The sequence below is a fragment of the Eptesicus fuscus genome, chromosome 5 (assembly GCF_027574615.1).
Source record: "Eptesicus fuscus isolate TK198812 chromosome 5, DD_ASM_mEF_20220401, whole genome shotgun sequence".
In the NCBI taxonomy this organism is placed as follows: Eukaryota; Metazoa; Chordata; class Mammalia; order Chiroptera; family Vespertilionidae; genus Eptesicus; species Eptesicus fuscus.
The window spans coordinates 102980278-102995892 of NC_072477.1; the positions used below are offsets into that span (position 1 = coordinate 102980278).

Sequence of the window (15615 nt, forward strand, 5' to 3'; positions counted from 1 at the left end):
AACATTTTAAAAAATAAGTTACTGTCCATTAACTCAAGTTGGTTGTAGTTTTTTAAATATATAAATAGCTCTAAGGTTTCCATGCTTGAGGGACAGATGCAGTGACCCCCCCAAAAAAAAAAAAAAAAAAACAACACACCAGATAATCTAGAATACTGCCAATATCTGTGGCTTTTACCTATATCCCCTGCCTCATACACACACTGCACACCCAATTTGCACTTCTGATTGTGATGCTGCTGGACAAACAGTAACATTTGTCACTTATTCTTTAAAGTACAAACTACCTTCTTAAGCAGAGGAGAAACCCAAACAGGAATAGCATACTTGGGAAACATTCCCATCGAGTAAAACTGTCTGATGAGTAAAAACATATTCATGATTCAGATCCAGGACTGAGTTTCACATTCACCATCCTGTTTGGTACTCACCTTGACCCTGCAAGGGAGTGTCCCATTTTAGACGTGAGGAAAGTGAAGCTCTGTGGGGTTGGTTTGCCCAAGATTAAATGGTGGGGAAAAAAACCTACGTCTCCACACCCAATCCAGAGAGCAGCGAGTTAAGCGGTTCCCACGACTCCCACCCCACCTCCCTCCCTTTCAGTCCTTCCTTCTCCCTTTATGTTGTTACTCAGCAGTCAGCAGCAGAGGTGAGTCCCACACACACCACAGCTCCAGTCCTCTGCCCACACTGCTGCCCTACCCAAATACCCCAGTTCTTCCCAAACCACCAGACTATATAAAATGCCGTCTTGCCCTGGCATTCAGTCCTCCTCAGCTTGATCCTGACCCACCACCTGACACGGATGCTCCCCAGGAGCCAAAAGATCCCTGAAAGCCTGGCACACCTTTGTTCAGACTGCTTCACATCCAATATCTGTGGCTTTTACCTATATCCCCTGCCTCATACACACACTGCACACCCAATTTGCACTTCTGATTGTGATGCTGCTGGACAAACAGTAACAAAGCCCTCCCTCCTACTTCTCACAATCAAACAGACACTTTCCACATTCACATGCCTGGACCCCACTGCAGGCCTACAGAACCAAAATGCCCTGGCCACGCATGTGCTTTATGAGGTCACCCCATTACCCAGTTAGGGAGCACTGCCCTAACACAAGGCAACACTTCCCACGCACTATACCCAATGCAAACCCAGTGCCATTTATGACCACTCCCATCTCTGAATCCAGAAGCAATTACCATCTGTACCACCCTGCTGCCAATTAATGCTAAAGCCTGCTGTTATTTATAGTTTTCTATAATTGTCCTGACTCCTACACTGTATGTTTCTTGAGTGTAAGAATTGAGTCTATTTCTTCATAGAGCATGGCATTTTGTACACAGCAGCCTTTTGTAAAACAAGCACAGCGATTTTATTTTTCTCCTAAGTTTGGAATCACAGCAGGAAAAACGGGAAGCCTCACTCAGTGCCACCCTTGATTCACGAAGAATTAAGGAGTCCCCAACAAAGCCCCAGCATACCACACTAAAAGCCACTGCAGCTGGGGCTCCAACTCCCTGTATTCATCGGAAACCATGGATGAGTCAGACCACAGGCCAGAGTAGAACAGACACATACACAGGCAATCAGCCCTCCAATTGTAAGCACTTGAGAAAAATCCATGGATGGGGATGAACAGCCAAAATATTTTCACCAGTCAATGATCATAAGCAAAAAAAAGTTTTTTTCACTAGACAAAAAATGCTATGACTAAGTATAAGACTTTAAATATCTGCTTATTGAGGATATTTTTGGTATTAAGTCACACCACTTCACTGTCAGAAAAATTGATTTGTTTAACCCAAAGAGAAAACAGCTCAAATATGATGCCAAAAACTTAGCCCCCCCCACACACACACACCACAAAATCCTTACTGCAAAGAAAGCCTCAGTGATTGGGATCTTCCTTTCTCTCATCCTTCTTTTCCCTCCTTTGGTTTAGTTGGTGTTTACACAAAGCCATAAACATGATCTTCCCACATTTCCCCCACCAGATGGGAGTTTGTCATGCATGTCACCTAGCAACCTAAACACTACTCTACAGATTCCCAGATTCCCAATTCTTCATACAAAATGTATCTTGTTCTATTAAACAAGAGGGGTAAGAAAGAGATAAAAAATAAAAGGTGAAACTGGTGTTAATATGTATTGCTTCATACTTATTTCAAATGAGGTGGGAGAAATAAAGAAGTTTCATTGTAACCATTACCTGATAATTTAAGTCTTAAATTAAGTCTAGGTCTATTTGTATTTTTTTCTCTTAAATCAGTGGTTCTCAACCTTTCTAATGCCGCGACCCATTCATTAATACAGTTCCTCATGTTGTGGTGACCCCCAACCATAAAATTATTTTCGTTGCTACTAAATTATTTACCCTGCTAGCAGTTCTCAACCTGTGGGTCTCGACCCACAGGCTGAGAACCGCTGCTGTAGAGCCTAAGACCATCGGAAAACACAGATATTTACATTACGATTCATTAACAGTAGCAAAATTACAGTTATGAAGTAGCAATGAAAATAATTTTATGGTTGGGGGTCACCACAACATGAGGAACTGTATTAAAGGGTCGCGGCATTAGAAAGGTTGAGAACCACTGATTTAAGAGAAAAAAATACAAATAGACCTAGAAGATCCTCAGGTTCTTGAAACATTTGAGAGTCAAAGAGTCTGATAATCCAATTACTGAACTTTATATACTACAAAGCCCATCAGAAAATTCACCTTCTGAAGTATGAGTTGCACTTAAAGAGCATTTGCAAACCCCTGAATCATCTCTGACTCCTCCCTCTCATTTTATCCAACTCCAATACTACCATCACCCTGAGAATTACCCTTACTTCCTTCCCAATCTGGCAATCTACTTTCCTTCAAAACTCAGCTCATATGCCCCTTCTCTTTGGGATGCGTTCCCAGACTCCCTAAGATAACTGCACTTACTTTTCCACACTCCTAAGTCACTGTGAAATAACCCCCGTTACTATTTTTTTAAAGGTCCACCAAGGCCTCCCAACTCCAGTTACCCAACATCCGGCCGCCTCCTTTTCTCCCCCCTGCACAACACACCAGTCCACACCACTGGCCTCCTCCCCTTGGAGGGCCATGGAGACTCTGGTCCTAGACTCTTACAGTCCAATTTCCACAAAGCAGCTAGTGGGTCCCCTAAACATCCAGTACCCAGCACAATGCCTTGAACATACCAGTACAGCAGATGCTTAAAAATTTCCGTGGAATGAACAAACGACTCAAACAACTGCATCTGCATCTCCCAGACTATTCAACCAATGTACATTGTACACATGATGAAATAGGACTCATTTTAAGTGTATAAATTGTTAATCATATAAATAATGTAAGCATGTAAATTACAAGTATGTAAGCAAGAAAATGTGGATCACCTTTCCCTACTCAGGAAACTAGGCACACCGCAAAGAACACATTAATGTGTTTCTCTTTCCTCTCAGGATTCATTTTGTTGGATGATTACTGCTTTATAAAAGTTAGATCAGAGCCCTGGCTGGTTTGGCTCAATGGATAGAGCGTCAGCCTCCGGACCGAGGGGTCCCAGGTTCGATTCCGGTCAAGGGCACATGCCCGGGTTGCGGGCTCGATCCCCAGTAGGGGGCGTGCAGGAGGCAGCCGATCAGTGATTCTTTCTCATCATTGATGTTTCTATCTCTCTCTCCCCCTCCTCCCTTCCTCTCTGAAATCAATAAAATATATTTTTTAAAAAGTTAGATCATAAACTGTCACTCACAAACAACCCTTTAAAATACTAAATGTGGGTATAGAGGGTACTGTTACCCATCACACCCCCCACCACTCCCCCTCCACTGGTGTTGCAAGTTAAACAGGTGCCTACTTTCTGCTAAATTTATTTGACTTTCAGTAAGAGTTCAATTAACTGTAAGGAACATTTTAGAACTGTTAAAGTCAACATGTTCATCACTGTATCAGGTTCTAAACGTCTCCAACATTATCTTTAAAAAGCCAAACTTATGCTATTTTTCCAATATATACTAAAAACAAAAAAATAATAATGTAAAAAGGTGTGGGGGGGGTTTTTTCGTTGTTTTTTTTTTCTTCTTAATTTCAGAGGAAATTAGGGGATGCCACCTGCAGCACCCCATACACACTCAGGCTGACAAAGCTATCGTCCCCCTCACCTGCTGCCCCAAATCTCACAGGAGCCATCACCATGGGGAATAAGTGGGAAATTTTAAATGTGAATACGCTTTCCATCAAACATTACTGCAAAGGGAACATCCTCAGTTGCTTGAGAGAAAACTTCGGTGGCTGGCCCGTTGTCAGACACAGCAGATAAAACAATTTAACAAAATGCCTTTTCACTGCTGACACATTGTACAGGAATGCAGTTAAGTGGAGACAATGTTATCATTCCACCGAGAAAAAAGGGAAATCGACTCAACTCCGAAATCAGACACAGGCCCCGCGGCCTCGACACCATAGGAAGCGAGTTCCACTCTGCCCACGCCGAGGCCTTGGAGGAAAACTTTTAATTTCAGGCTTGTGCTGGACTCCGGAGCCCTGCTCGCGAGCCTCCGCACCTCCCGCTCCGGAGCTCAGCCGCGCTCCCGAGCTGGCGGAGCGCGTCCCTCTCCCGGGCGCCTTCCCGACCGCGGGCCGGCGCCCCCACCAGCTGCCCGCGACGCCGGGCCACCCGCGCGGGCGGGAGGTTCGCTCGTCGCCGCGGTCCTTCCCCGACGGACACCGGGAGCGGGAGCAGCAGGCGCGCAGCCGCTCCCCGGCGCGAAGGGAATAATGAAACTCCTCTCCCGACCAAAAGGGGCCGATCCCAGCTACGCCCGAGGCCTGGGAGTGGGAAGAGGCCTGGGGCTGGATTTCCACCGCGGCAGGCGGTCGGCGAGAGGCCGGGGTTCGACTCCGCTCCTCCGGCCGCTCGCGGGACGCCGGTCACCACGCCGACCTCGCGGCCGGACCTCTGGGAGGAGGCGTCCGGCGTCCGGCCCGGGGGCGCGGGTCCCGCGCGGTCACCGGGACTGCGCTCGCGATCCGGCCACGCGGAGAACTTGGCGGCCAGCAGCCCGGGGCTGGGGACGCCGCGAGGCCCGCGCGGCCGCCGCACTTTCCCTTTCCCCGCCTCCCTCGCCTCCCTCGCCTCCCTCCTCCTTTTTCCAGGAAGCGCCATATTGATCCCGGCGCCTGCTCAACCCGCCTCCCCGCGCCCCAGCCCCTCACCTTGGCGATGGCCTTGCGGTAGCGGGTCACTGCTTGCTGGATGAGGCTGAAAACTTTCATGTGGCCGTCTCCGCAGGGCACGACGACGCGGGTCCTTCCGAAACACACGGTCACTTTCATGCCGCCGCCGCCGCCGGGGCCGGCCCGCGCCCGCGCCCCTCGCTGACGGCGGCCGAGCAGCCCTGGCCGGGGGCTGGAGGCTGGCGCGGCAGGGCCGCTGGCGGGCGCGTGGCTGGGGGGCGCGGGCAGGCGACGCCGAGGAGCCACTCGGCTCACATGCCCGGCCTGGCTCCCTCACCCCCGGGGTCCGCCTCGCCTCTCCCCGCGGCGCCCGCGGCTCCGGCCACCTGTTCGGCGTCTCGCGCGCTCGGCGGCGGCGGCGGCCCGGGCTTGGCGGCGCTCGGGCTCGGGCTCGCGCTCCGGCGGCGGGGGAGGGGACGGCGGTGATGGGAGGGATGGAGGGAGGGAGGGAGGGACTGAGAGAGGGAGGGGCGGAGCCGCGGCACACAACACCGCGCACGTGCGGCGGGAGGCGGTGGCTCTCCGCGTGAGGCGGAGCGCGCCCGGGACCCCCGCCGCTGGAGCCGGGCTCCGCGCCCCCTGCGCCTCGCCAGCCTGGCGCGCGGCGGGCTGCGCTCGCCCCACCCCCAACCCTCCCCCGAGGCGCCCGCTCCGCGCCCCCGCGACTCTCCGGAGCACCCCCACCCCCGGGCCCCCTCTTTCTTTGTCGCTTTTGATCCCCTTTCTTGGACTGGAGGGGTCCCGGTGATTTCGCTTCCAGAGAGAGAGATTTACTCCTGGTACCTTTGGAGAGGAGCGGTCACCGCCTCCGGGGGAAGGTAGGGGCGGGGGTGGGCCGGGCGGAACCCACAGCCTGGCAGGGTTTGGCACTGGCTCTCGCTGGGCTGCTAGGCCTAGCAGACCTCATTATACTTGAAAGCAAAAATTAATCGTCTGCTCTGGAGAGAAGCTGGTGAAGCTTTGACTCCATCTGGCCTTTCTCTTGAGGGCTACTATTTACCTTCAAGTTTCCTGTGTGACCTCGTGGTGATCCAACCCACTTCCACAGGTAGACCTTAAACATTAGCAATTCAGATCATTTTATTTCTTAAAATTATGCAATATAAGCATCCCTAACGCAAACTTAGGACCAAATTTCAGAATGCGGTGGGGGAAATTTGGAAGGGATTCCCCACTATGCGCGAGCACTTAACGCTGGCGCTGACCCTCCCTCCACCCCCCACCACCACCCGGGCAGAAGTGCGACTCTAGTGCCTTGGTGCTGGTGGGACCTGAGACATTTCAAAAGAACGTGGACAAAGTCAAGAAAAGTGACTGACGTTCATCTCTGCCTTAGCTGTGGACTATAATTCCTTAATAACTGATGCTATTGTGTATAAAGAATGGCAAATGTCAGCAAAGAGTCCTTGGCCCATGTATGTCCCAAACTATAGGCAATTCATTTCTGCCATTTCTAGAATATGTGAAGGCGGTTAACAGCTCCTGTGAGCTCAACTAAAATTTCAGCATTTTGAGCAGGAAGGGCTGGAGACCATCCGTCCATTCCACTCCACCTCCCATCTATAATAATAAAAGCATAATATGCTAATTAGACCAGACAGCTAACCGACCTTCCCCATGACCCTCCAGACGAAGCTGGGATTACGAGGGCCAAGGCAGCCACTGCGGCTGTAAGGGCCGAGAACCTTGCACGAATTTCATGCATCGGGCCTCTAGTCTTATATAATCCTATGTAATAAAAGGCTAATATGCAAATAGACCAAACGGCAGAACAACCGAACAACCAGTTGCTATGATGTGTGCTGACCACCAAGGGGTGTGCGTGGAACATGGCAGGCGTCGGCTGCAGCAGGATGGTAGAGCAGGTGAGCGGGGGTGCCAGACTAAGGCGGGGTGCTGGTCGCTGTAATCAGGGCAAGCCTCTGGTGGTTACTGAAAATTCTTTGCTCCCACACACCACGTTCTCGCCTGGTGCTTGCGCTTGCTGCCAGCGCTGGCCCTGCTCACACCCACTGCCGGCTTCCGGCACCAGTCCTGATCGCTAGGCGCCATCAGCGGGTGCAAGCGGCGGCTGCCAGCCCCGATTGCCCCTCAGGGCTTCTCCACCTCCCCCTGCTCCTGAGGGGAGATCGGGGCCAACAGCCACTGCTTGCACCCGCTGCCAGTGATGACCCCGCTCGCACCCGCTACCAGCGCCGGAGCCACCGCTCACACCCACTGCTGGTGCCCAGCAACAGTCCCAATCGCTTGGCGCCATCAGCGAGTGCAAACGGCAGCTGCCAGCCCAATCGCCCTTGAGGGCTTCTCCACCTCCCCCTGCTCCTGAGGGGCAATCGGAGCAGCAGCCACCACTCACACCCACTGACTGCGCAGGCCCTGCTCGCACCCACTGCTGACACCGGCCCCAATCGCTCTGCACCTTCAGCAGGTGTGAGTGGGGCCAGCACTGTCAGCACATGGGAGTGGCAGCAGTGGGAACAGGGCTGCAGGCAGACAGGGGGCCAGGAGCAGCGGCAGGAGGGGCCAGGCGGGGGAGCAGAGAATGGGCCAAGACCCGCCCCGGTGCTCACCGCAGCCTCGGGGCCCACAGTTCCTTTCAAGGTGCATGAAATCGTGCACTGGGTCCTTAGTTTTAAAATAAGAAAACGGGAGAAAGAGATCCATCTGCTCCCCAGAATACCTGCAACCTTCCCCACTATCCCAGAGATAGTGCAGTTTATCATATGAAACATTGTACTTCCTCCCATCTACTCACTCATGTCCAGTTCAAACCAGTGCTATAAGTAGGCACTGTGTGTAAACATCCCCACCTTACCCCAGGATATTGATGGGATGGTGAAGTCACTTGCCCAAGACCAGAGAGAAAACTTGAGACAGACCCAGGAATGGAACCCAGGTTTCCTTCCACACATCCATGGTTATCATAGTGCTCTCCTATGTGGCTGCGACTTTCATTCTACCCACTGATTAAGTTTGTGACAACTAGGACTACTGTTGAGGTCTTCTTTGCTTCTTGTTTTAATACTTCTATTCACAGCAGTTGCTGATAATTATAGATGTTTCTGTTTTAATGTATTGGAGAGGAAGGAGTATACCAGCTTAGAATGGGGCTTTTTCAAAGTAATTCTCATTAAAAGGCAATAGCCACAGTACATCAGACATTACATAGATCTAGGTTCAGATCCTGATTCTACCATTAACTAGTGCCTTAAATATGGCTTTCAATCTCACTCCAAACTCAGTTTTTTCAGCTTAAAAGTGGAGCTGATGATCTCCATCTCAAATTATGAGGATTAAATAAAATAATGTATTAAGACAGTTAGTATATGCTGCCACATGGAAATGTGTAGTGTAGTAGAGTCCATCCAGTTACCATAAAGTAGGTGAAAGGTAACAAAGTCAGGACAGAACGGCAAATTATAATGTTAGGGGGAAAGGAAAACTAGGGGAGCAGGAGCCAAGGTTCAGGAATAACTGGACTAGAGATAAGGCTGTTGAGGAACTGGACCAGGACTTATGACTCTCAGGCCCGTACTAAATTCACTTCCGTTAGGTTCTACATGCAGTTACAGAAGATCCCCCATGTGGAAAACACTGGCTAAATATTACAGAATTATAAAAGCGAGTAAGAAAAGACAATATAGAGCTTAGAATAAAATAGCTTCAATGACTGTAATTCAAGACATTAAATATTAAGTTCCAGCAAAATGTTAATGGTACTTCTGGGGAGGGAGGCCTACTTTCATAAAAAAGTGTATGCATACCACTTATTCACATAAATTCCTTCTACTATTCAATAGCTAATAAAGGTTTAGACAATTTTTTAAAAATGTGATCTGTATGATTAATAATATCCAACTAACCAGATAAAGCCTTTAAAGCTTTATGCAAATCTACCTATTTTATCTAGATACTAGAGGCCCGGTGCATGAAATTCATGCACTCGGGGGGGGGGGGGCCCCAGCCTGGCCTGTGCCCTCTCACAGTGTGGGAGCCCCTCGATCAATCTCCCCAAAGAGGTAGGCCCCGCCCACCCATCTGGGGCTCCTTGATGGATTGCCCCAAAGAGGTAGGCCAGAGCCGGGGGTTCCCCCCCCCTGCCGTCTCCGCACGGAGCCACTGGGACCTGCCTCCATGTTGCACGGAGCCGTGGGACCCACCTCTGTGCCATGCAAGCAGCGTCAAGTCCCTGCCCACCCGCGCACGCCCACTGCGCACGCAGCCTCCTGGTGATGGATTGTTATGGCGTGAGGGTGTGAGGGCATCACGGCATGAGGGCATGACATAATGTATTAAGACATTTAATATAGTCACCCAACATCTAGCCATGAAGTTTCAGGGCCAGCTACCTTCCCATCTGCAAAGTGTTCAGCTTAAACTGCTCTGTCCTGAGATGAACATAAAAGCCAACCCAGTCCCAATGAGAAGCAAAATCATGGAAGTAAAGTGACAGACGTTACATAAATATTTTCCTGTGTGTTTACTCAAAATCTGCATATTTCAGGTAAAAACTTATAACCCTGATCTTACATCTATTTTTCTTTTACAGTTGATTAGTTCAATCAGTTGTGAAAACCCCAGAACATTCCAATAATTAATTAGGATCCACCTAGCCTTTATGCCTATCTGCAAATGAGCAGGTGTGACCACATGGACTATAATTTCAACTGTATCCAGCAGCATTCATATGTAACATATAATAAAAGCACACCCCAAGTGTGTAGGAATGGTATTGTATTTCCCAATATCTATGCCTTATAGGAGTTTTTAAAATGTTGTCATACTTTGGAAATTGAAGTTATCTCTGGGGTATTTCACACACATATGCATTGAGTGCCTAGTCAAGAATTTTATACTTAAGATCAGGTTAACAATCTTGTATGCTTCACCTCACACAAGTTCAGTCTAGTAGGAGAATTGGATTCACCAAATAGTTATTATTTGCCTATGTTATACCAAACACTGCACTGCAAGCTGGATATGTAAGTTCCTTCACCAAGAGATTCCCACTCTGGCAAATGTTTCAGCTGTGAATACGAAGCCAATAAGTGTGACAGGTACCTTGTATTAGGGATAGTGCTGGTCCGCTGAGGAGGAGTTCACTTCTGGGACAGAGGAGAGGGAGGGAGGTGGAAGCAGGCCATCTAGAGTAAAATTGTCTAAGAATCACATTGGCAACTTTTAATCCTTTAATAACTGCAGATTAAATTAAATTAATAACATTTAATTTAATCCAATATAGGGTGGCGCAAAAGTAGGTTTACACTTGTGCTTTTGTGAAACTTTATTCTTGTATTATTAGTTATTATTGTATTATTTTCCATAAGAACAACTATAAACCTACTTTTGCCCAACCCTGCATATCCTAAACACTAGAGGCCCGGTGCATGAATTTGTGCACTGGTGGGGTCCCTCTGAGTGGCCTGCGGGGATCGGGCGGAAACCTGCAGTCCAACGCCGCCTGCAGCTCCTACCTGCCACTCCCGCTCATCCTGGCCCCACTGTGCCTGCCACAGGCTCACACCCAATCAGTCCCGATCGGGAGAGGCTTGTGCTGCCACAGCAGTGCTCACCAGACATGAGCCCTGCATCTGGCGCCCTCCCAAAGGGAGTGGCCTGCGGGGTCTGGCTAAAACCGGCTCTCCGACATCCCCTGAGGGGTCTTGGGTTACAAGAGGGTGCAGGCCAGGCTGAGGGATCCCACCAGTGCATGATCAGGCCAGGGAGGGACAGCGGGAGGGCTCCAGGGCATGTCCGGCCCATCTTGTTCAGTCCCAATTGGCCAGACCCCAGCAGCAAGCTAACCTAACAGTCAGAGCATCTGCCCCCTGGTGGTCAGTGCATGCCATAGTGAGCAGTTGAGCAGCCTTAGCATATCATTAGCATATTACACTTTGATTGGTTGTTTGGTTGTTCTGCCATTCAGTCTATTTGCATATTACTCTTTTATTATATAGGATATATTATGGTTCAAGACAGGGCATTCACATCAGATGGCTATTGTTGTGTTGGCTGCTCTCGGCTTTTTGGGGTGTGTGTGTGTGTGTGTGTGTGTGTGTGTGTGTGGTGTGGTTTTGTTGTTGTTGTTGTTGCTGCTGCTTTTACAATCTAAGGAAAAAGAGGTCAATATCCCTGACTAAATAGTCAGGTATTGCATGTTTTAAAAACTCTTTCAGCGCACCTATTGAAAATCACTGCTCTAAGGGATGAGATTGCTAATGGCTAGAAGCCACATGAACTGCAGAGGAACCTAAAAATATGTATATTGAGCTCCTTGAGGGCAGAGATTGTGTTGTTCACAGCATATCCCCAGAATGGTTCTCACAAGGTCAAACACATGATAGTTACCCAGTAAGTGATAAGTGAATGCCTGAGTGAATGGACATGGAGGGGTAGAGGAAAGATGGCTTCTTGATATCGATGTGAACCATATAATAGTACAACTGTGTTTAGTATACAGTGCAAAGATAGAGGGAAATCAGAACTGTACTCAGGCTCAGTAGAGCTTCTCTGTTGTGCAAGATTAAACCTAAATCTAAAAGCAGTGGTTTTTCTAATGAAACATGAGCTCATATGATTTGTATGGGTGAGAGTAAAGTCAATAAAAGAAAGGGAAAAAAGAAAGGAAAAGAATAAGAGAGAAGAGGAGACTTAATGCTGAAAGCAGTCATCAGACAGGGAGTGACTTGGTTCAAAGCAGGAGTAAATTGTATAGGACAGACTTCCTTAGGCCATCTCCTTTCCCCTACACCCAGCACTTCACCCTAGAGGCTGATGTGATCCAATGGCTCCTGATTCAACAGCTGGTGATTACAGGATGGGGTAGGATTTACGTTTATGCCCTAACTATAAGTATCCAAGTCCCCACCTTCAGAATATTCCAGGGTTGCCCTTATCAGTATATCACCTACAGTCACCAAGTGTCCCCACATTCTGGTTCTCCTTTTCCAGTTCCCAGAATTGGCAGGGAGGTAAGGCAGCACTACCCTGCTGAGAGAGCCCACTTTTTCAGGGTGGAGGCTGACACAGCTGGTGTTGTTAAAACTCAACAAATCTTCTGGAGGGTTAAGCAAGCAGCTAAGCCACTTACTCTCTGAATCCTGCAGGGGGGTTCAGAGCATCCAGAGGTGTGGAGAGGTGTTTCCACAGGGTTCTTATAAATGCCAGTTCTTTCATCTGAATCTTAGAGAGCAAAGTTCAAGGTCAAGTTCCCTAATGAGGCCTAGAGTGCTTACCTTCTAATTTGTTGGAGAAACCAGAGGTGTAGCTAGAAATTACTGCTGTTGATGGAATTTCAGTGTCTGAATCGGAATTCTCTGCTGAGTAGAAGACAATTCCTTAGGGTTCTATCAGGAACATAATGTACTGAGTCTTGTTTTTTGTTTGTTTGTTTGTGATTTTGTACTCTAAAAAACTGAGAAAATGAGGTGATCAAGGAAATTATTTTAATAATTTCTTAGGAAGTTAAATTCTCTTCACCCAGAGGACATTTAACCTTTGATGATTAAAAGAAAAAGGATGAAATGAATTAACACAAAATCTCTCACCAATGCATAGATAAATTTGAACTCTAAAGCACGTCTGGTAAGGGGATATGAATCAGCTTTTAAAGACTATTTAACAACTATGGTTAAGCAGTTTCATTCAGTAAAGAAAAAAAGGGGAAAATGCAACTTACCTAATAATAGACAAACATGTAAATTGACCATACCTTCGCTACGCCCATAGCCAATCAGAGTGACTATGCAAATTAACCCAAAAAAGATGGTGGTTAATTTTTATACATAGGTGCCCAGCGCCTGTGTCCCAGGAACATCTTGGCACCCAGGTCACTAAGAGGTAAGGCCTGGTGCAGGAGCGGACCCCCTGCGATTGATTGTAGGGAGCTGGCGGTCCACTCCCTGGTGCAGGAGTGGACCCCCTGCGATCGATCGCAGGGAGCTGGGGGTACGCTCCTGCCCAAGAGGCTTTCGGCCTGGGCAGGCCTGGGCAGGGGCGGAGCTGGTGATCAGAGGGAGCTGGAGGGCCCCTGCCCAGGCCTAAAGCTTTGGCCAGAGGCTTTAGGTTTGGGCAGGGCCCAGCCCACGACTGGTGTGAACTATAGAGGAAACGCCTTTTCTGAATGCACATTGGCTAAGCTCCCTGTATGCCACTGGTAATATTCTTAGTAACTTGGGTAATAAGAGTCCAAAAAGGTGATCTAGGGTTTTTCCACCACACTTCTGGAGAAAAAAATGAAGGTCCGCTGCTGGAGGGCTAAGAAATGTCATATTCTTCCCTAGCCGGTTTGACTCAGTGGATAGAGCCTCGGCCTGCCAAAGGCAGGGTCTGGGTTCGATTCTGATCAAGGGCATATACCTAGGTTGCAGGCTCCTCCCTGGCTGGGCGCCAGATCAGGGCTCATGCAGGAGGCAACCAATCAAAGTGTTCCTCTCACTTTGATGTTTCTCTCTGTCTTTCCCTTTCTCTTCCACATTCTCTAAAAATCAATGGAAACATATCCTCAGGTAAGGATAAAAAAAAAAAAAAAAAAGAAAGAAAGGAATGCATATCCTATGAAAGACACATCTTGAAAATGCCTAAAGAAAGTTGTCATTTTTTCTTGGTGAAGGGACTGGAGTCCGTGTTGATGAAAACACATCGGTAGCTGTGGTGACTGGCAGTGGCTGCAGCAGTGGGGTGATGGGGCTGTGCCTTCCCCTGATCAGCCCGGTTGCCTCCCACAAAGGGAGGCCAGACTGCAGCTTAGGCTCGCTCCCCATGGGGAGCAGGCCTAAGCCGTCAGTAGGACATCCCCTGAGGGCTCCCAGTATGTGAGAGGGGGCAGGTTGGGCTGAGGGACCCCGCACCCCCAGTGCACGAATTTCGTGCACTGGGCCCCTAGTTAAAAATAATTGAAACAATATACTTTTTCTTGACCCTGTCAAGATTAAATGGTTGCAATTCTCAAATCCTGAAACCATGAGGATGAGTAAGAGTAAAGCTTTAACTTCCATGATGAGTAGCTCAGTTGCTTGAAGCGTCATCCTAATACTCCAAGGTTGCAGGTTTGATCACTGGTCAGGGCACATACAAGAATCAACCAGTGAGAACATAAATAAGTGGAACTGCAAATCAGTTTCTCCCTCTCTCTCTTCCTCTCTCTCAAATCAATCAATACATAAATAATTAAAACAAAAACCTTTAACTGCAGTTAGTGTGGTGGAAGTAAACAAACTATGCAGGACCTTCTCAGAGTGCCTCCTGGCTGTGGGCCTACCTGGGTTACCAGCCTGAGACCATTCCCATGCCCCCACCACCCCTGAGTCCTCTTCCCCCAGAGCCAGACCTGCTATGTCAGAAGAAGGTGAGTGGTGGTGAGGCCACTCTCCGATGAAGTCCATTGCATTCTATGTAATGATTCAGGTGTGCTGTACCAGTGCATGTCCAGCACTGCTGATCCTCTGTCCCTGACTTTAAATGGCTCACTCGTTCTTACCTCCTCTGTCAAGTTACTCTGTTAAACTAAGAGTTCAATTTCAAAAGCTTGCTCTGGTGCTTTGGAATTTCATCTGCTCAATGTCTAACAGAGGCTACAAGCTTATGTCATCTGGGGAGGTTTACTGTGTGAACATGATGAAGTAGGACTCAGTCCTGCAGCTAGAACCCACAGAAGCAAGAAATCTTTATGCTGACAAACCAGTCACAGATGTCCATGCCCCCCAGCCCTTCTCTCAAATGGGTGATCTTGTGAGGCAGAGCATGTCGTTTCTCTGCTCAGCACCCTGCAATGCTCTCTATCACATTCAGAGATAAAAGCAAAGTCCTTAGAATGATTTATAGTACAAGGGTCTATGTTATCCATTCTTTATCCCCAACCTTTACTAGTACCCTTCCTGTTCACTCTGCCCCAGGAGCCCTGGTCTCCCTATTGGTCCTTAAACGGGCTCAGAAGTCACCTTCTTGGGGCCTTGTACTTGCTGTTCCCTCAGCCTGAATGCTCTTCATCCCAGTATCTGTTCAACTTCCTCCTTCACTTCCTTGAATGAGTGATATCATGTGATATTTATCTTTCTCTGACTGGTTTATTTCGCTTAGCATAATGCTCTCCAGTTCCATCCATGCTGTTGCAAATGGTAAGAATTCATTCTTTTTTATAGCAGCACTAGAGGCCCAGTGCATGAAATTCGTGCACTGGGGGGGGGGGGGGTGCCCCTCAGCCCAGTCTGCACCCTCTTCAATCTGGGACCCCTCAAGGGATGTTCAACTTCTGGCAGTCGGACATCCCTCTCACAATCCAGAACTGCTGGCTCCTAACCACTCACCTGCCTGCCAACCTGATCGCTCCTACCTTGCCCCCCTGCCAGCCTAATTGCCCCTACCTTGCCCTC

At 48.7% G+C, this 15615-nt stretch overlaps 1 protein-coding gene across 17 annotated transcripts in view; it reads right to left on the bottom strand.

The window, feature by feature from the left end:
• Positions 1-5655, bottom strand: part of PARD3 (par-3 family cell polarity regulator) — a 699476-nt gene extending 693821 nt beyond the window's left edge. For all 17 annotated transcript variants that reach the window (XM_054716632.1, XM_054716629.1, XM_054716625.1 and 14 more), the window contains exon 1: positions 5225-5655. In XM_054716632.1, the coding sequence (XP_054572607.1) occupies positions 5225-5344 (120 nt within the window). In that variant the 5' untranslated portion in view covers positions 5345-5655. The remainder of the gene's footprint in view (positions 1-5224) is intronic.
• Between the last annotated feature and the right edge of the window lie 9960 nt (positions 5656-15615).